General features: G+C 40.9%; 1 protein-coding gene across 1 annotated transcript; it reads right to left on the reverse strand.

Annotated features, from left to right (window-relative positions):
• Positions 1–888: 888 nt before the first annotated feature.
• Positions 889–7,146, reverse strand: LOC138588681 (ankyrin repeat domain-containing protein 1-like). Its single transcript, XM_069658915.1, has 9 exons — positions 7,034–7,146; positions 5,669–5,851; positions 4,370–4,498; positions 4,106–4,213; positions 3,831–3,929; positions 3,631–3,729; positions 3,428–3,526; positions 2,988–3,086; positions 889–2,504 (listed from the first exon to the last, which is right to left on the reverse strand). Exons 1-9 carry the CDS (start codon positions 7,058–7,060, stop codon positions 2,412–2,414), a joined length of 936 nt encoding a protein of 311 aa, XP_069515016.1. The 5' UTR covers positions 7,061–7,146; the 3' UTR covers positions 889–2,411.
• Positions 7,147–22,220: the final 15,074 nt, after the last annotated feature.

Consider the following 22,220-nt stretch of genomic DNA (forward strand, 5'->3'; position numbering starts at 1 on the left):
TACAAAGTCCTTCACAAACAAGGCAAAAAACAATGAAGCAAAACAAGAACAAACTCAAACACAAGAAAGGGATGGAGGGCTACAAGAAAGTTTGTCTATGCAAATGAGTTTTTAACAACTTCCTGAAACTGTCCAAAGATTCAGCAGATCGGAGGGATTGTGGAAGATGATTCCAGAGAGTTGGGGCTACAACAGCAAATGCACGATCACCTTTTGTTCTGGTATTACAATGTGGGATTGATAGCAGGCCGAGATTAGAGGAGCGGAGAGGACGAGAAGTAGGATATGGGACGAGAAGGTCTCACATGTAACTGGGGGCGAGGTCATGCAGTGCTTTATATGCGATTCATTTTACAGGAAGCCAATGGCGGGATGCAAGAACAGGGGAGATACGGGACCGACGGGTGGTCCTAGTTAACAATCTGGCTGCAGCTGCAACTGTCGACTTTGTTGATAAGCAGGTGGAACTACAGTAAAGTCTAACGTTTAATAATATTGAAACTTATGCGACACATTTGAGAGTTATGGTTTCTCTTTGGTTGTGGGGAGTGTATACATGTCTATGGTATCTACTAAGCAAGGATTAAATACTGTTTAGAGTATGACACTCCTGCTTTCAGGATCCGTTAGTATGTCTTTGCACAAAGTAGTTCTATTCCTTGATTTAGTTCCTCTTGTTCTCTATGACATCTCACAGGCTTTATAGACTTATGTAATTGGAGCACTGTGTAACAGTTTGGAGCACTGTGTAACAGTTTGCTGATCACAGGGAGACAGCCGTTGGTAGCCATGTCTGCCTGTGTTTCAATGTGTATCCAATGTAAGTATAACAGTAAGCCCAAATTCAAGATCAGTTTTATTCAATCAATCCATAAATACAAGGCCAAATGTACATACGTTTTAAACAATAAAAAATAAAAAAATTTATATCAGGACATGTTTTACCAACATGAACACTTATTAAACATCCTCTGAACCAACAGTGACTTTTCAGCTTCTTCCCTCTCACACTTTCATGTGTGTGTGTGTTTAATGAGAACCCTGGAGAGAAAAGGGACTACATTTAAGTAGGATGGGGGCCAGTTAAAGCTCCTTTTGTATCACTGAGGTGACCTTTGGTAGGTTGGTTGACCCCAGAGGCTTAAATCTATATGATCGGAACAAACAACTGTGTAATTATTGCCTGCTTTGAAGTTTGAGGATATTTGACTTGAGGTAAAATATTCCAATGCAGCAGAGAGCAAGAAAGGTCAAGGTGTACTCGACATTTGCACACTTGCTCAGCTGTAAGTTTGTCCTTTATACATATATACCCATCTAAGTCGAACGTAATTGTCCATTTTGCATCTTACGTCTAAAAAATGTCTGTAAATCTGCAGATTGTCAACAAATACAAGAAGTGGAGAGATTCTTCTCAACCTGATCCAAAAACGTACTTCATCCTGTCTCAATCTTGAAACGCAAACAACCAAAGAACCTGACGCTCAGTTCCTTTTTCCAACTTTTCACACCGAGCTGGAGAAAATGTAATAAATAAATAACTTCAGCTTTACACTGGAATTGATCGACACACTGTCGATCCAATGGGACTGCTCGGAAAGGCGACCCAGTTGATTTACATCTGGAAAACTCAAAGCAGCATCTCCCAGTTGTGTCCATTAGTTAGTAAATAAAAATCATCAAAGTCTAATTTAGAATCAGTTAAAATCTGATCTTTAAAGTATATTAAACTAACTACAGTCTAACTCTAGCGATCACTCAATTATTAAGTGTTACTGTAGAATTAAATCAACCAAACCCGTTAAATCGATCGCTTACATTTTCATGAATGAATAAATATCTCATCTTCTAGATGTAGTATCGCTGACTTTAACTCAGCTTAAATTAAGAAAACAAATAAACATCTTCATGCTTTCAGCCGAGACATTGTCCAGCAATATATGGCGATCAATGAACCTATCAGTGCTAATAATCACATTATTGATAACATCCTGATTAGATTTCACATTGTTGATCGAGAGCTCCTCCCATGTGACTCGGCACCAGAGGCACCATGTGTGTGTGACTAACATTTTACAAGAGAAACCGACACCCTGCCAACAGGCTTTAGGTAAAAGCCAGGACGGTTGCCAGTTTAAATCCCTGAAAAAAGTGAAGATGATTTAATGACTACATTTCTCTTTGGTAAGATACCTGCAGATATGAAGCGGTTACTTCCCGAGGGCATCGAGTGCTGTCTGTGAACATGTCAGACTGTTTGAAACAATCAAGCCTCAGAGCAGACTTCACAAACCGCAGTGAGGAAATGACTAAAATAGGCTGGAAAAATACAAGATCTTTCCGCGATAAACCAGCAGATCATGTGGCTTAATCTCATGTTGTTTCCCTGTGTTTACTGGAATGTGCTGGTGTTACTGGTCCGGCTTCTCCTGGCTGAAGTTACACAGGAGGCTCTTGGCGCCGTTCTGCCACGAATACAGCGTCTCCATCGGAGTTTTCCCATCCTGCACAAATAAACAGACAAGCATGCAGTATTTTACAATGTGCTATAGCTACTTTTACTTCAGAGAATCATTTGGTGAATTCTTCCACCAATGCAACCTGCAAGAACACAATGCACCTCGGGTTTGTGCATGCAACTTGAGCTTTGATTTGCAGAGGTCTCATGAACAAGTGTAAGTTTTTGATCTAAGGCGGCACATCTACGTTTTCATTTTGAAACACATGACTATTTTAATCCACCGTCTTCCTACATTTTAGAGCCTCCAAAAAAGATACTTTTGGATATGTGTTTTTAAGTGTGTTAGGATGAACAGAGATGAGTTCGGACTCAGTACTATTGAGGTAGCCTAAATAGCCAGGGGGTCTTTAAATCACCCAAGATTCCTCCTCACAAGAAGGTGTAATTAAAAAGGCCAGTGGATGATACCTGAAGGTCGGTTGAGGCATTATCAGAGTATGTTCTTAGTTTTTCTTTCTGTACTTACGCAGTTCTTGGTGTTGAGGCTGGCGCCGTACATCATCAGCAGCTTGATCATCTTGAACCTGTTTATTCTCACAGCATCGTGCATGGGCGTGTCTCCGTCCTTCAGGGCGAGACATACACAGATAATCAGTGTATAGGTAATTACTCAATGATCACAATGAGAAAGTGTTTCTGTTACTCTGTAATCAGTGTCATTCAGAGTGTGAGCGGCATCATTATATCGGTCATTAATGCTTGAAAAGAATTCCTGTTTGTTTCTCCCATGTTCTAAAACATAGCTGGGAGCCTGCAGCTATGCTTGCAGCTTCTCCAGACCCAACAAGCCTCAACACGGTTCTTCTACGATTACTTGGCACCAATTCTAGAGCATAAATTACTGTGTTTTTATTGAGTACAAATGATTGTGGGAAGATATTGCACAACTTCATGTGAATGACTTACTCTGTCTTTGGCGTTGACGTCTGCTCCACAGTGAATGAGATGTTCAGCGCACTCGCAGTGTCCGGTCCTCACAGCGACATGGAGAGGAGTGCTGTGCAGCTGAGTGGAGGAGAGGAGTTCAGTTTTATTGATTAATGCAAAAAGGAAAAACAACAAAAATAAACATTTAAATGATCTCCCACATTCATAGTGTGAGAGCTTACCTTGTCTCTGTAGGTGATCTTGGCTCCCTGGTCGAGGAGGAGCTGCAGGGCGGGCAGGCTGCCTCCTCTGCAGGCCCAGTGCACCGCTGTGGCCTCCAGCTGCAACACACACCACACGGTTAGACTTTGTGTGTCTATGTGTGTTTATTTGTTTGCAGAATTGCAGAAACAGAATCTAAAATTGTAGAGAAATTTCTCACCTTGTCTTTTTTCTCGATGGCAGCTCCGGCCTCCAGGAGTCTTTTCATGACCTCCACGTGACCTTTGAACGAGGCTTTGTGCAGAGCTGTTCTCTGGAACTACAAATAATAAGGACATTTTTATTAGATCTGTGTCAATTAATCTGTTTTATTTATTGTACTGCTCCTATTTTGAACTATTCTTTTCACTTGATACTTTGCCAGATTTTCCTTTTGTTTGACATTTCTATGAGATGATAAATTGCCACAGACAGACGCTGCTGTGGGACACTCACGTGGTCTGCTGCGTTGGGGTTGCCCCCATCAGTCAGGTACTTTTCCACCACAGGCAGTTTGTTCTCCATGGCTGCTGTCAGAAAAAGCTGCTCGTCCACATATTCTGGCTGGAAGGTATATGCAAAAAAAACAACAACACATGAATCAATGTAAATAGTAGGTAAAGAAGAAGAGGCACTTTGTCTGTTTGGACACAAATGGAATCAAATTAGATTAAGTGTAAGACATTCTTTGAAACAGGTAGATAAAGAACATAAGCTCACCACAGTCTCAGGCGCGGGCTGTTGCTTCTTGTGGACGGGAACCTTCCTCTCCCTCCTCCTCTTCTTCAGCTGCAGGATGTTGAACAGGTCGTCGACGGTCTCCAACTTTAGTCTGCCGCTTTTATCCGTCTGACGGGACAGGAACGAGACAGAACTCCTCAGTAAAAACAACAAAAGAAGCAACTTCTGCTCTTCTCTATATCAATGCTGGCCCTGCTTTAAAAGGGCATGCCCACATATACAAAGTAAAGGAACATATCTCTGTATACTTCACAGTGTGAATTCATAATACTTGATATGTAAACATATCACGGTATGTTTTGGTGTTTCGATTTCTGAAGATTTCTCACAAGAGTTAGAGTCATTTAACTCCGAGAGCATTAGTTAAGAAAGATATGTTATTCTCCCATAGGCCACTAGGTGGGAGCGTAGATCAAAATACAAACTCATAAGAGGCAACTGCAGACTTTCACAGATGAATGTCACCCATCCAGGTGTAAGATCATAATAGATTTGAATAGTATCAACTGTATATGTTCTTATTTGAAAGTTTGCATTAGTTACATCTGCACTTAAATAGACCTCTGCTGTGACTCCATATGAAGGCAGAAGGTTATAAAATTGAACGACAGCCTGAGCTCTGTGAACACGTGTCCAAAGAGAGAAAAGTGATGAGAGGATGGTGACTTACTACTTCTATACTAAACTTATACTTCCTTATTACTTGTATCAGAACAGCTAACACCACCAATATGTCTTCAGACAATACATCTGCATTTATTAAGACCACTACATTCTGTTAGATTAACCCACAACTATTAAAGCTGCCCCTGTATGCCTTAATGTAACGATTGGTTATCATTACCAATACTACAAATACCACTTCATCTATTATGACTATAACCAATCGAACCTTTTACGGAGCAGAATTGAACCAAAAGTCAGAACTATCAGCCACATTGTTTGTTGTGAGATGTAGGTTTTAGTGAAATGTCCGTCAAGTATGTGGGCTGGATGATAATTAAAATGTAATATTGCTTTAAAAAAAAGGAAGCTTTTACATTTTAACTGTAAAGCCTCAGAGAGGAGACAAAAGGTCGGTTTGCATTCTAACATTGTGTGTCTGTTTTTTAACTGCTACTGTTATTTTTGTCTCCTAAGCCCCAAGTTGTTGACTCTTCAGAGGATCTAATGCCTCAGTTCCTCAGTGTGACTTAAGTCTAAAGTCATTCAAGTGATTGATAAACGTGTTATTTCTGTATGTGCACCCTCTCACTGCACTGCTGCTGTTGTTCTCACATTGAGAGCGGCCACGCTGACTTCCTCCTGTTCGCTGCCACTGTCGCTCTCCTCTGACAGAGCCCCGCCCACCAGCTCTCTGTGGGACTTGCGGTCATCCTGCTTCTCTTGATTGACAGCTGCCTCGTACACACCCCCTTGGAAGTCTTCTGCCTCTTTGCCCTCCGACCTCTTACCGGACACCTGAAGAAAAAGAGATGTTGATACAATAAAACACCATAAAACCAAAAACAGTTCCTTCCCTGTGTGTGTGCTCCGCATTGAGTTGAGCATTAAAAGCCAATGAAATTAGAAAAAGTTGTTCAGGAAAAAGGTCCAAACTGTTAACAGATTCCCACTCTCTGATCTTAATGTGAGCTCAGCAGGAGAGCTTTTGTTTTGAGTTGTGCTGAGTTAACACATGAGCAGCTCTCAGCGTCCAGCTGCTGTGGAGCCAAGAGCTGCTGCTAACAGTGGAATGTAAACACACCGCAGCTCCAACACATTAAAACACACGCAACCACCCTTTAATAGCTTACAACTGTTTCTATGTTATTGAATCACTCATGTAATCAACAAACTACTTATAATCTATGAATCATTTTACCATCATTTTAATCACTAAGGAAGAGAACCTCAGTATTAAGTACAAAGTGTTGAAACAGGCTGTAACAGCAATAATGTGTTATTTAGCTTCTCACCTTTAATTTAACCTTAAGTTGTAATTAAGCAAACTGTCCCTTAAGCTTGCAAAGTAAAACATAATTAACCAATGGAGATGAGGAGATTTAAGGAACCCTGAGTTTGTATTAAGTTGCAGAGATCAGTGAGGAAATGTTGTATTGTTTTTAAAGAGGATTTGTGTATTGGTCCTGAATTGGTAGTTTCTTTTTTAGGTGTTAGCTGCATCACATGTTAAAGTTTAATTTCAGTGGCGAAATGTTCTATTTGTAGGTCCAGAGTGTCCTCTTTGTCTTGTTCTTATTTTCATCCTGATAAATTGTGACACTTTATGTTCGCTGTCCACGGTGTCACATGTTTAATAATTTTTAATACTAATAATTTTAATTTAAACTAATTTTAACTGTTACAGGCTTAAGATGTAAAGAAAAAAAGACATTTTAAAACATAAAAAAAATAAAAGAAGAGCAATGTTGACTTATTTTAAGCATCATCCAGATTAGAGTCATTGCATTTATTATTTTGTTGGTGTAAGTGAAGAGCACCATTACTTTAAACAGTAAGTTTCCTGGTTTAATGCTTTGAGGAACAGGAACCCTAATCCTTTTGTAATAATTTTTTTTTCTTATAAAACAATAAAACAAAATTTTAAATGAAAAAAAAGCCCCCAACAGTCTCATATTTACACACACGAGGAGATCTTACCAGTTCCTCAACGCTGTGCAGTCCCATTCTTCTTCTTGGTATTAGTACAGTATCACTGTGTATCTGGAGGTAGAGTAAAGTCCACTGGTCCTCTGCTGTGATGCTCGCTGTCTCTCTGTCTGTCCTTTCTGCCTGCAGCCGGAGCCCCGTACTCTTTTATATCCCTGTCAAACCTCTGCAGAAAAAAAAAAAGACAGGGCTCCTGTCACTCAAGTCAGATCACATTACTGCCCTCATGTGCTCATTTGGCACGCTCACTGGTACCAACATCAGCTCCCCCTCATCTCCATAACAGCCCCTCCCACCGTCAACGCTGCCCAGTTTGGGGCTGCTGCAGGCTTCACGATGTCAGCATGCAGAGAGGGGAGATGAAGTAAGAGCTATCACTCTGACTCATACTCGGATGATCAGTTTTCAGGGGGTTAAATTTCAAGGACAGGCAGAAATTAAAGGCTGAACTACCTGTTGGTTTTACAGTTTGGGCCATTGGTTATGTTGACATTTGTATACCATATAAACTTAAATGATTACTTCACAAGATGTAAATAATGTAGAACATGAGCAATCAGACATATTTTGAACAGTCTCTTACACTCATAATAGGAAAAATGAGGTAAACATTTAAGTTTCAATTAAACTATGTGTTGCAAAAAAAAATCAGATGTTTACAGAGCTACAGCCGTTTAAATTAAACAAACAGTAAAAGAAAATATAGCTTAAATATAAAGGTTTGAAGTTCTCTGTGCTTGATTTCCAGATAACACTGTGCACAAGTAACTAAATTCTGATAGAAAAGAAACAAATATTTATGTCATTATACACAAACACAAAAAACTGTTCGATTTTTTTTACATGCATCAAGTTTAACACCTGATTTAAGTGCATCAGTCTAATATTTTTCTACAGAGTGACTCATTATCTCAATATAGACCATCTTTGGCAGTGTCTCGTCACGCTGGGCATGTGTCCACAGAAATGCGGTGATATCACTGTGAGGAGACAGGTTCATGGTGGTTCAGAAATAAATAGTCACACTTCCAACCACTGCAGCTCTCGCTGCAGCGCCGCCAAGCACAGATCAAGGTCAGAGGTCAGCAGGATTCCTGACTGACTGACAGCTGGCAGCGGGTAACGTCATATCAGGTGCTCTTTTTGCCTGCTGGTAAATGTGGTCAAACTGCATATTACGCATCTCAGAGCGATGTACAGGACATACTCTGACAGTGAGGACACCTAACGGGATGTGACGGTCACAAGCCAGACAGTGAAGATGACACATGTAAATCAGGAATAAATAACTTCCCCTAAAGGGATTAATTTATGTAGAAATGCTCTGTTCAAAGTCATGCTCAGATAAAAAGTAATGTGTTAAAAATATTTTTCTGACAACTAACCTCCATTAAATACTCCCACTTAACTTATACCTCAGAGAACAGCCCTCACAAAATAAAGACAAAGAGGTTGTGGACATTTGTCTGCATGCCAGCACATATAAGGTTGTGCCTTAATTGGAACCATGTTTTACTGAGCTAAATGCTAACGTCAGCATGCTAACATGGTCCCGATGATAAATCTAGCATGCTGTAAAAGAGCAGAAACAATTTACCATGTTCACCATCTGGATATTATTCTAGCACATGAAAGGAAAACGCTTCGATATGCAGATTTGGCAGCAGAAGCTGAACAGCAAGGATGGAAGGTTAGGGTTGGTCCTGTAGAAGTGGGATGTAGAGGGTTCATAGCACGATCAACTGTGTCGCTACTAGGAGAGCTGGGAATGCGTGGACAGAGTCGGCGAAAGGCAGTAAAGGAGACGAAGCAGTTAGAACAAGTCAGTGGATTTGTATGAGGAGAAATAATGCCAGTTGGGAGCCAAAACAAATGTTATAATAATCCTTTATTCTATGCCCTTCCTTTTTCATATAACATTGGCACCAGGAATAGTTGCAGTTTTTTCATAAGGATTTGATAGCACATGGTTTTGATGAGCGGTGAGAGCTAGCATTAAGGGGGTGGCTAATGGGACGCCAGAGCTAACTGTTGAGCCTCCCCGAGGTGTCATCGGCCTAACTTGACGAAACACCGGTGAAGGGAGGTGCCCACTGGGTCTGTTGGAGTTGGCAGTGCTGCTTGGGGGTTGCGGTGACCACTAAGGGCCATGTGGTAGGTTAATTATAAGTATTGGGATGAGGACACAAGGGGAGGGGTTTTCTTCACTGAGCACTTATCATTAGGGCACAAGTATCTTGTGTTCATTCAAAAACTTGTAAACCACCATTTATTTTTTTGACCTGATGATGGCGCTGAATGAAAAGTCAGAGGATTATTGGTGTTAATATGATTTATCCTGTGAGAAGTTGAATGTCTGTACAAAAGGCCATCGCAATGCTTAAAACATTTTCAATCAAAAGTGTAAAAGTCCGGTGCTGGTTTAGCTCGGCGGTTAAATCACGTGTCACTGTTACGATCCACTTTCCTTTCTCTCTCGTAATAAAGGCACGAAAGGCCCAATAAGTTATGAATCATTATAATCTTGATCAAAAGGATGGACACCCCGACATACAGTACATAGAGTCACGCTGCTGGCTTGACTGATACTCCGTTAACTTCCTCAACCTGTCCTGTGCAAATACAATATCATATAACTGCATCCGATCCACTTCAACCGAGATATTTTATACAGTTTATCTAATTATCGTCTGTGTGAGAGCTGATGGAGCTCTGGAAAGGTCGGATATGCTGTTGGTGATATCATTTTCTTGTACAACAAAGTTATGTTCCTGCATTATGGTCCAAATCGGGAACAAGAACTTTTTGTGAACTCATTAAAGTTTAGAGAAAAACGTAAACCGTGAGTATAATTACTTTTTATTGAATCGTGTTCAGACATGGCGGACGAGTATCTAAAACAACCAACAGGATCTTAATAAAGATAATGACAAAAGTGTTGTATTTGCTCTTCTCTTGGACCTTTCAAATCACGTTTGCAGCCATGCTGTCAAAGTCTGACCCTTCAACTCCTCTGAAAGTGAATTTATAGCCGTGAGCTATTTTTGAATCTGACCTTGTGACTGAAATAGACGGTGAAAAGGGGGAAACTGTTTTGGATGGAGACCTTCAGAGTTACTGCGCACTACTTTTGTCATCAGCTGTAGATGTGTTTGCCAGAGCTGAATAAAGTTCAGTGTCTCGCTCAAGTGCAAAAAAAAAGCTGACACTATTGACGGATTTCTAAACAGGAACATAATGGTGACCTTCTGAATGAGCAAACACTGTTAAAAACCATTTAAATTTTTACTTACTTTGAATCATGTTCACACAAAGCTAAATCTGAAAATACCTTAACCTTATGTTTTTCGTACAGTACCTGCTCAAGCATCTTTTATGCTCTAACGTTTCAGGACTCACAGTGTCTGTCTTAACGTTTACTGAAGAGATTCTGAACATTAAGACTGTTTGCTGTTTTATCAGTGTTGAAGAGTTCTAATGTAAAATAGTCTTACTTATCTCCAGAGGGAGCTGTGTGAAGACCGACAGCATCAGGGCTGGAGAAGTTTGAAAAATGAAAACAAGCTGTTGGTGTAGGGTTAGAGAGAAGTAAGCTTACCAGCACTACTAACCCCCCGACTCATCTCTGCTGCAGGCAATGACTGTATATCTACGTGGACGGCACATCTCCATCTGCTCTCATTGTACAAAATTGAAGCCAAAATAGCCCCCGTGACGGGTGCTGCCATCTTGCGATGGTGACATAATTTGGAGCCAGAGCTACGCAGTAGAGATTGACGTGTGGGGCCGCCGTAGCCACTTCTACACACACACTTATATGACCAAACAACCAGCAAAGATCCCGCACGTCGGCGTGTTTAACAGCAGAACAGCTTCTTCTGTTGGTCTGAAGCAGACGTTCACAGATATGGAAACTTCAATGACTGTAGCGATTGTTTTAGTTACGTCTCCTCTCATCGTTCCTCCTCTACTCTGGTAATCTGGAACAGATCGGCTGCAGGAGCCGGATTTGTCAACAGAGCTGTCAATCATCCTTTTTACAGCATCAAATAACTAATTAAAAATAAACTTGTCAGAAAAATTAAAACGTAAATCAGCATGATAAGAACTAACTATAAGGACAGAAACCATGTTTGAGAAAAATGTATTTGACGTGTTTTTTGATTTTATAGTTTGACTCATGTCCCATCTGTTAACATGGAGGAGGCGGGCTTTATGACCTATACTGCTGCCTGTCAGCAGGGGGCGCTAGAGACGTTTTGGCTTCACTTTTAGGGAGCTGTCAAGTTGTCCATCTTTTTATACAAACTATGGCTGCAGGCTACATTGGCAACTTTTACCATAACACACACTTTGAACTGTTGATGGCTGAGTTGTATTGTGGGTAATGTAGGCCCTAGGTTTTGACAAGGAATGTGTGGAATGAAACGTATAAAGCTCTGATTTTACTACCTTGAACTGGATCTCTCTCTAAAACTGTCCATCATAAATTCAACAGTGTTTTGGGATTCACCCAGACAACCTCAATATAAGAAATGTAGCCTCCCTTTGTGTAGCAAGTGTTGCCACTGAATGTAAAAAAAAAAATAATTAGGAAACTTTTGAGAAGTTGTATGTGTTGACACTGACAGATGCTCTGTGGCTGATTTTTAATACAACAACCGGACATTATGCTAATGTCTGTGATCATTCATTTTAAGTGCTGTTGACAATATCTGTGTTCATCTTGTTTGCCTGATGTCGTGATGATAAATGATTTGATCTTCAGTGCAGCAGCTTGAGAATGTCAACAGGGTTGAAACATTTTAATTACAAGCTGCAACCACATTTTAAACTCGTTCTTTAGAGCTTTCGTTGTTCCTGACAACAACAGGAAAATTAGCGAATTAACTTTTTTTATGGATTGGGATTTATTATGAAAGTGTAGTTGGAATCAAGGAGAGCTGGAGGGAACACAATTAACAGGCTGAGACGATCCCTCCCACTGCTTTCTTCTCCTCTCTCTCTACAAACAGGCAAAACTAGTTTCTTCAACAACAAATTAAATGCGTCATTAAAAATTGAGTTTTGTGCCAATGAATACAGACAAACATACAATACATTCACAAGTGAAACACACTTTTAAGAGAAGGTAATCTGCTGTGTCAAAAATAGGACAAGTGCATATAGCATAGCAGAGAACAGACCTGCAAGTGTGACGCAGCAGCTATTTCACTGGTGGATGTGGCCACACCGGCTGCTGATCATCAAGACCAAGCTGGAGACTAGATGGATTTAGATAGGGCAATATTGGTCTGTGGTGTTTATGTAGTCTAAGCATAAATCTGGTAATATCATGGGTTTTTAATTTGCACTTGTCACACATTAAAAGAGTTTAAATCATCCAGTTTCATGTAATTCAAACACAACATTAACACAACTTAAATTAAAAAAAAAAAAAACGGGATAGCTGCAACACTTGTTATTCCTCCAATCAGAATCATGCAGTAGTGATGGCACCCAGTTTGCACATGCTCAGTTAGACACTCCTCCAACCATGAGGACAGAAGACATATTCAACATGTGCTGCTGCATTTATAGAATAAAAAAAGTGTTGAAGGTATGAAAGTAGTTATTTTTTTCATGAGTCGAGCTCACAGTAGTGCAGTGGCTAGTGCTGTTGCTTCACAACAGAACTCCTTTCTGTGTGGAGTTTGCATGTTCTCCCCCCTGGGTGCGATCCCTCTGGGTACTCAGGCTTCCTCACACAGGCCAAAGACATGTTTGTTAGATTAAATGGTGACTCATAGGTATGAGTGTGAGCGAGAATGGTTGTCTGTCTCAGTTGCCCTTTTCCCACAAGTTTGATAAGTCGACTGAATAAGTAATAGATAGAATAAAGTCCTAACCACAGCAACACTGACACTGTTTACTAATCCCATTTTCGGGTACGTGACGTCAGACGGTGACGCAGCAGAAAAGAGACCTACAGGAGTATACTCCACTGGCAATGGGAAAAGAGACAATCGGCATTATTAGCGGGTCTTCCCGGGTTTGAAAAACCTGCGTCAACGCGCTAATTTTGGTGGGAAAGATTTATGTGTGTCAGCCCTGTGATTGACTGGCAGTCAGTCTAGGGTGTACCCGCCTCTCGCACAATGACAGCTGTGATAGGCTCCAGGCCCCTGAGACCCTGAAAAGGATGAGTGTTATATGTAGACAATGGATGAATGTGTCACACTTAAAAAATGAGAGATTGATCTGTAACATCTGCACACTAACTAAAGATCGGCCTTTGTTATACACATAAACAAATACAACTAAATATTCTTTAGACATTTACTGAATAAATAGATAATACTACAATAAAATGATACTTTTAAAATTATTTTTGAATAATATGCTAAACTTGGCCTTCTCCAATTAGTCTTTGAGTAAGTGAGAGATCTGCATAAAGCGTTGCAGCCGTCCCCAGTCTCCCCTATTCTCTGCCCGCAGCAGCACTGACCATAACCTCTGAGCAGCAACTTTTCATCCATTTATTTTTATGCTGTGATGAGGTCTGTGATTGCCCTGCTGACAGCTTCACGGCTCCATCAGGTGCAGCAATATCGTGTTGTTGCCTGCATGAGCACTTGGCACTCACGGCGAGACAAAATAAAAATAGTGCCGTTCGCCAAAATAAAGTCCCTTGTGCCTTTTTTAGCGGCCACTCCCTCCTCTCAAACACACGCCTTATATCCGCCTCTTATATTTGTCAGCAATCTAAAGGGGAGTGTGAAGATGACACTATCTTTATACAGTGTGTGTGTGTGTGTGTCTTGGAGGCCTGGTCAGCAGCATGGTGTTAGTCTTAAACTAGTTTGGTGTTAAACCCCGAGGGATACATCATGGGATTCTGTAATTATAAATAGGACGCGTGCAGGATTCCTTCTCTGGAAATACATCTCGTTTATTCTATTATTAGGCGCGTAAATCCCCTTCTCACCCACTATCCTCATTCGGAGGTTGGAGGGGGCACTGCCACCGAGAGATCGATTGCAGCACCTCAGCACTGTTTATGAGTGTGTCATCGTATGAAGACAATCCCTCACTCACAGAGACAAACCATCCGCTCGTAATTCACAACGCTGTTTGCTTTCTGACAAGTGCCTGCAGGCTCCGCGGCCCGCCGACTGTCCTCCGTTCATCCGTCTGAGAGAGCTGTAACTGTGACAGGGACGAAATGTAAAGGTAATTTGTCACACTGCTGCCACCATTTTTCAGAATAGACAAGAAGGCGAATGACAGCAGAGAGGGGAGGAGATAAATAGTGACATGAAACATGCGCTCGGTCATGTTGATGAAGGGTTTCGGATACACCGTCAAATTAAATAGCCCGGTATCCCAGCAAATTATGTTTTCCATCCATCCATCCATCCATCCATTATCTATACATTATCTATACCTGCTCATGGTCGCGGGGGGGCTGAAGCCTATCCCAGCTGTCATTGGGCGAGAGACAGGTTACACCCTGGACTGATTGCCAGTCAATCACAGGGCAGAAACAGACAACCATTCACGCTCACATTCACACCTACGAGCATTCCCCATCATTCCAACCGGGATTCGAACCAGGAACCTTTAAGCTTTTAGACGACAGTACTAACTAACCTCAATTGTGTTTTTATTGGACTAATTTATCTCTCAGGATTTAAAGTCAATGCCATACTTATTATTAAGGGGCGGCTTGTTGGTTGGTGGTTCGATCCCCAGCTCCCCTCAGTCTAAATGTCAAAGTGCCCTTGGGGTTGGACACTGAACCCCAAATTGCTCCTGGTGAGTTATGTGTTAACAGTTGGGCACTTTATGCAGCAACCTTTGTCATTGTGTATGAATGTGTGTGTGTGAAATGGTGAATGTGACATGTAGTGTAAAAGCGCTTATATGGTCGCTTTATAAGCACAGTCCTTTCACTTGTTCAGGCAGTCAGGTCCAGACTGACCAAAGAGAACTGAAGTCAAACTGCACATTTTGGTTTCAATAACAATCATTAAAAAAATGTAATTTAAAAATCATGAATTATTATTCATAGCTTTTTTATACAGAACAATTAAAATCACAATTTTCAAAGGGCTTTTAAAGAGAAAGCAAAAAGGATGATATTCAGAAATATTTAAAAAACAAGTTTCAAAGCCAAACAAAAGTAAGACAGAATAGAGGTACAGTTGAGATAAAAATCAAATCGGACCCAAAAACACAGTACAGATGTACTGTAGCTTGGGGCCAGACCCAGACCTGCTTTAAAAGTAATCAGTTACATATTGTAATCAATTCAAATGTGACAGGGAGCCAATGAAGAGAAGACACGTTTGGGGTCATGTGATGTAATTGGTTTAATCCAGTCCAATTAATTTTTTTTGCCATTAAGGAAGTCCAGTACTGAGGTGAGTAAAACTAAGTGCTCAAGTACTTATTACATGTTAGAGTGTGAAAGCATTGGTTTGATTCTGGAGAAGGTTTGCGTATCAAGGAATCATGTGTGGACTATTGTTATTTTGCTTCAAATATTAGTTCTGAATCTCTTCTGAATTTAAAAAGCATGCAGGGCCCCGAGGCCACGCTCAATGAGACTAATTTCGCGTTCACATGGATTCAGGCAGATGGTAAACAACAAACCGGATATCACTTTAGTGGACGAGAGCAGGATGGTAAAATGTAGTGAGGCCGGCAGAGATCACCGGTAGACGGTATTGCCGTTCAATGTTAAAATTGTTTTAACTTGTTGTCATCCTCCGCAATAGAATTTACAACTGGATGTGACGTACGTCCCTATCACAAGAAAATATGGGCGATCTGGACAACAAGAAGCTCATATTTATATCACCATATGCGCTTTTGTTGTCTGTTTCAGAAGCAGATATACGAGGGATACACTAAGTTTCACTATGCATATTGTAAATGAAAGAATTAGCTCACGTTTTAAGGGAAATCTATAATAATCAATAATTAAATAGAATGATGACACGAAATAAATGTTTTGATTATAGATTATTTAACATCACCGTAGCGACCTCTCATCATGAGTGTTTCGTTTTGCCATCCTGCCACTCCATCGGAGTGTTTGTTTACTTTTCCTGTGCCGTGCAAAAGGTGTTGTCCGTCTGGATACATGTGAACGCTAATTGCTAATAACTTAACATCCAGTCTTAGAACATAACTACTTCATAAGTCTAATAAAGAATCAAATAGAAATGCTTATTCAACATTTCCCTCCTCTCTCTCTTCTCTCTGTGGGTCTCTTCTGATGCCCCCAGAGGCAGCGTCGAAATGTTTTAACCACCTGTCTCAGTAAAAGTCATGTTGGAAACGTGTTCTGTCTGACATGTTCAGGTCTGTAGAGAACATGAGCTGAATCCAAGGCAGTAATGATGATGTGGAGTGTTTAATCACTCACGGTCTTTAAAACCTGTTCAACCTCAGGATTCTGTTACACCAGGACGACTATGCAACACTGATGTACAAAGACGCTTCAGGATCTGGTGGGTTCAGGTGTTCCCTCTGGAAAATTACTCATGGAAGTGAAGTTTGTTGCTAAGCAGCGCTGGCCAAAACTTGGTTTACTGGAAAATAACTTATTTGTTGCCAGGCAACATTATCTTATTGGATGTGCTGGGAAAACACTGAAGGCTTCAGTGTGGGGATTAAAACACTATGACTGTCTCAAATTATGAGTCATGCTTATTAACGTCTTCATCAGTGGGTCAGAGAGGACATTTACATTTACATTGTGTTTTTCTTCATATGATGTTTTTAGTACAGGGCAGAGAAAGGAGCGAGATGAAAAAGATTAATAATGAGAGTGTTGACCCTGACTCCTTGAAGCAGCTATCATCAATTTTATTCTGATGACAACATATCAAATGACTTTAATATTAACAATAACTTCATTTATATAGCAGCCTCCAAAACAGATGTTTGCAAAGTGCTTTCACAGACAAAGCAAAGGCAGGAATCTGAGAAGATAACAGAAAATACATCCAACAGGCCAAACAGAGAGAAAATTTAACTCAAAGCAAAAACGCAGTGCAAACACAACAGGTCAACAAGAATACATGCAAATAAAAGGAATAGGAAGATCTCGAAAGACAGTTAAAGCAATAAAGCAATACAAATAAAGATATATATATATGAAAGAATAAAAGCAATAAAAGATGATAAAAAGATTACAAAAAGATGTCATCACATCAGAGGAAATAAAAATAAAAGATTTGGAACAGTAGAAATAAAAGATAAATAGCTAAATACATAAAATCTTTCAGGCATGGTAAGGAGAGGACTGAGGAAGAGATAAAAGGATTAAAAGCATTATTTATTTATTTATCTGAAAAAGTGAGTTTTAAGAAGTGATTTAAAAGTCACTGCAGATTCTGCACGCCTTATCTCCTCAGGCAGGTCGTTCCAAAGTCGAAAAAGCAAAAGCACGGTCACCTTTAGATCTCCTGTAGTGACTACATGAAAGAGGTAAAGGGATGTCTAGTAGAAATGGACCATTACAGAAGGTGCAGCTCCCCTCGGCTTTACAAAGCTCTGCGATGACTTTCAACATATTGTTAGGCTGTGCAGCACAACTGTTCACCCTCACTGGCCTTCCAGACTCAGTTAAGAAATTCAACGTAAATATGTGGAGTATTTATCGGCTAAGGAGCCTAATATTTCCTTCAGGATATAGTAGAGCTTTAAAACAGAGCTGAAAAAAAGTAAATATTTAACTTGTTTTATCAGGTGGCCAGAAAAACTACTCAAAATCAATAATCATGTTAATCCATAACCACTGGATGTGTAACGGTGTGTAAGTCCGAGTGGGTGGTGAGGTACAGGTTTAATGGACAGCTGAGCCGGCAGAGGCACTGAGGCACGATGTAAACAAGTTTGTGGTGGTTAATATAGCTAACAAGACAGTCAGTGGTTATGGTGGGCAAACATGAATGAACCATATAGCAATATAGTGATGGCCGTTTCAGGCAGTTTTTTGAGCTGTTCAGGTTATTCACTAAAAAGATGGTAAACTGACATTGACGGTGAACTTTCGTGTGGTCACTTGTTTACCAAACTCAGGTGTGACACAAGACTTGTTCATGCCAAATGGCAAATTCCAATGCTGAAAAATGAGGCCAATGCTGAAGTAGTGAAAACTGCAGTTCCTCAAATGGCCACTTGAATATGACTTGGAAAGAGGGTCGATCCCTGTTGACACCAAAGCTAAAATGCCAAGCCAGCTGGAAAAAACATGTTTACTAGCTAATATAGCTAATAGCTAATTCCTGCATTTCCTAATGACTCTATATAGAGATGGATTTTTCATGTTCTCCCTTTTTAAATTATATTAAAGCTTAAAGTTGATCGTCTTTGATAATATACAATCCAAATGTAATGGTCCAAAAGTCTATTAGCTTATTTCCATTTCAGTAGCTGTAGTCATCATTCACTAGCGGATATTTCCCAAGACTGACTCGATGTGTCGTTTCAAATTCTTTGCTTGATGTGACTGACGTTCTGACTTGTTTTTTCAGACCCAGCCCGCACAATATGCTTAAAAATATGAGTTTTTTCCCGTTGTAATTGTTCATATAAGTCCTTCAAATGTTCATTAGAACTGGTACTGATAGCTGCATGTCTGAATTACTAGCAGCATTAGCCGTGCCGGGTGCACGCCAGGTGCCGTAAAGCCGACTTCGGCTGCAGTAAATCGGCACCCCTCAGAACGTGAGCGGCCGTTCCCACTCTCCAGAGTGAACTACTACGCGTTCATGGGTTGCATATTGAATTATTCAGTTCACCCTTCACCATAAATATGAACAAATTTAGCAGGCACAACACTGTATATTGGGCTTTGGTTCACATTTTTGAAGCTCATTCACCCTTTCCTGAACACGCTCACAAACTAAAGGCAGCAAGCTAACAGACAAGGCTGTTATATAGTATAAACAGTAGGAATCAAACTCCCAAACTACCTGCTCTTTCTCAGAAACCTATTATGCCCGAAATATTAAGTCCTTCTACTAAACGCCCTTTACAATCAACCAAAACTCGAACACAGTTTAAATTTATCTGCTTATAGCGTAATCCAAGGTACCTGATGCAGAAAATAACAGATGGTGGAGTAAACATCCCCAGCTTCATCACTCCTTGTATCATCTTCTGTTACCGCTTGCAGTTTAGTTTGTTTTTCAAAGGATGGACTATTTGTGTGGGTGACACAGGCTGTTTTGATGCCCATGTAAGAATGAGGTCAGCTTGGATGTTGTGGCACGAGTCCGAAGGGATACAAGCTGTTGCTCAGTCCCCCTGACCCGACCCCCCCTACATATAAACACTTCCTGTGTGAGCACTAATAGAGCTTAAGAGCGAAGCATCTCGCTGTGTATTAATAGACGCAGACTGGATGAAAGTAATGAGGGTATTTAAGCGAGTGGAGATGTGTTAAGATTAAGCAAAGGACTCATCAGCATATATGGACACCCGTAAAAGTTTCTCATCAGGGAGATTCACTGTTCAAGGTCACTGTGTGTGAGGGTGTGTGGTTTCACGCGTGTACATGTGATCATGCTCATAAAAGTGGGGTCGAAGGTCAAGTGCAGGGACCCAGCACCTGCTGTAACCAGACACACACACCTTACACACACACACACTCTCAGCTTCACCCTTTAAGTTATTTCTGAGTGTCACCTCTGATGGTTAACGGTCCCTAATCCTTCTCTAATCTACTTCACGCCTCAGCCTAGATTCTACTTTGGAGCAACACAGAGTTTAATAAAGGGAAGTCCAGCTGCAGACAGAAATACAGGAGAGATCTTTCACTGATGTCCACAACACAAACAAAATACAAGGATGAAATCTGAACCCAAGGGAGTCCACATTTAGTATACTAACTCTGAATTAGGCTCACGTGCAGTTTGCAATATTGCAATGTTTGGCATGTCTGTGAATGGACTTCCACATGCTGCATTGTTTACAGTCCACTTAGCAACTTGAGAAGCGACCGTGTGTTCAGATCAAAAGTGAAGAGAAACTTGCCCTTCCTGCTATGTCAACAAAATAAACGCCGTCATTTCATGGTTCTGGAGAGTCTCAGTTTCACTGTAAATAGTAGGTTACACAAAGGCTGCACTGTGGCTTTCTTCAGCGGGATGAACCCGAAAAACGAACCGCTTTTCTTGTGATTTACTTTTATTAACGGATCTTAAGTTTGCTGAAATAACAGAGATTTATAAATGAGAAGATTACACCTATAATTGTTAAGCAAATGAGTGTCTCAACAGCAGTTTTCATTAAGTCAACACTAAGGGCTAATTCACACTGGAAGCGTGGCGTGAGCATGACGGCTGCGTGGCGTGACGGCTCCGGCTTGCACCGTCAAGGTCTTCACATGGGCTGCGTGTCGGCTGCGGCTTCAGCTGGGCTGATCCTGCCAGCCCTGTCTTTCTACATGAGTTTTACCTTAATAAAGGCCATAAACAATTTGAATATGTTCGCTTTATAAATGTCATTTAGATTTATTATATAACTAACGGAGACGGAGAGCGAGCGAGGGGGAGAGAGGGAGAGATTGCACCCGAGTTATGTCTGTAACATGTTATTTATTTATTTTTACTGACATATGGCCTGCGGGAGACTTATGACTAGATTTTTATTTTAAAGAATATTAAGCAGGAACCGCAATAAGGAGCCTGTTAGTGACTTTATCGATCAAATTACCTCCTGGAAAAGTTACAAATAAAGGAAAAAAAAAATAACGACCTGGGAAACACTTCAAAATAAAAGCATTGTGTACAAACGAGGGGAGTCAGAATTCCAGATCAGGCTTTTACTTTGAAAAAGCAAACAGGAAGTGTTGACCTACTTTACTCTCCATGCCTGAGACTTTTACTACAGGAAGAGATGTTAATATTGCTGTCAGAGATCAATAGGACTGTTCGAGAACCGCGCACAGCTCGCGGTAAAAATAGACGAGCCTCCTATTCTTTCGATTTTCGGCGACACGTGTGACTCATGCCGGCAGTGTGAAGACTCTCATCTGTTGTCATGCATTTAAGATGAAAATAAAGACGTCCCGCAGCTGTCACGCACACGCCACGCTTCCAGTGTGAATCAGCCGTAAGAGAATTATCTAGACCTCACCTTACCTCGTACTTTCACATGGGTGATTTCTTAACAATTCCTTACGTTTTATAAAAGTCGTTCAGCTTCCTATGGTAAATGGAAACTGCAGATACAAGGCTATCCCGCAGTCGAGGGGTGTTGACTGAAAAGGTGCGGCTGCTCTAAGTCATGCATGGCTGATTTCAGATTTGTGTATGCATAAAGGGTGAGGACTGTGGATTTGGTTCCCCACCTCTTCCAGTGAAGTCACAAGTATGATGACATGGAATGATCACAGATAACCAACCACTTTCAATCTACGTCTCTGCACGTGTATAAAAAGACTGTCAATCAATTTGAAGTTGCGATGAGTAGATACTGTAGCGACAAACTCTTAAGTTGCTGCCCCTCATGCCGTAAGCAGACACTGAAGTTAAACGAGACAGAGAGGCTGCAGTCCATTGGCATGTTTTCGTGTTAGTGTGTGTGTCTTTGGGTGTGTGTTTTCATGGATATATGTCCAAAAGAATGCCAACTGCTCGCCATAAACAGGTGGAGCGGTCACAGTAACGGGGCGTCAGAGGCCGTGGTGAGGAAAGGCTCGCTGACACCAAACAGCAGCTTCAGAGGGATCAGTGTTGATCCTCCGGTTCAAGGTTAAAGACGGAGGGAGGGAGGGAGGGAAGGAGGGAAGGAGTGAGGGAGGGCTAATAATGATCAGTATAATAAAGTAATACACCGCCAGAGAAAAAATATGCACAAATATGCAGTGAGGTCGGTACCAGACCAGTTTAGCAGGAGGTGCTCTCATATCTTTACAGCTGTATTGTGAGAACAAATGTAGGATTCTATTGGACATGTTTATTCACTTATTGTTGCTGCTCTTTCACATGTCTGTGTTGTCTCCTGCGTGCGTAATTGACTCTGTACAGTGTTTTATTATCTGTGGGCTCGATCGTTGGTGCCACAGGTAGTTATGCGTGTGTGTGAGTGTGTCACGGTTTTTGCTGTATTACAGAGAGCATGCATCTGAATGAGCGAGCAGTATGGAGAGCTTTGTGTCGGTCTCAGTAGTTAT

This window comes from Semicossyphus pulcher, unplaced genomic scaffold (assembly GCF_022749685.1).
Source record: "Semicossyphus pulcher isolate SPU_LCO1_2020_fin unplaced genomic scaffold, fSemPul1.0.p SCAF_12, whole genome shotgun sequence".
In the NCBI taxonomy this organism is placed as follows: domain Eukaryota; kingdom Metazoa; phylum Chordata; class Actinopteri; order Labriformes; family Labridae; genus Semicossyphus; species Semicossyphus pulcher.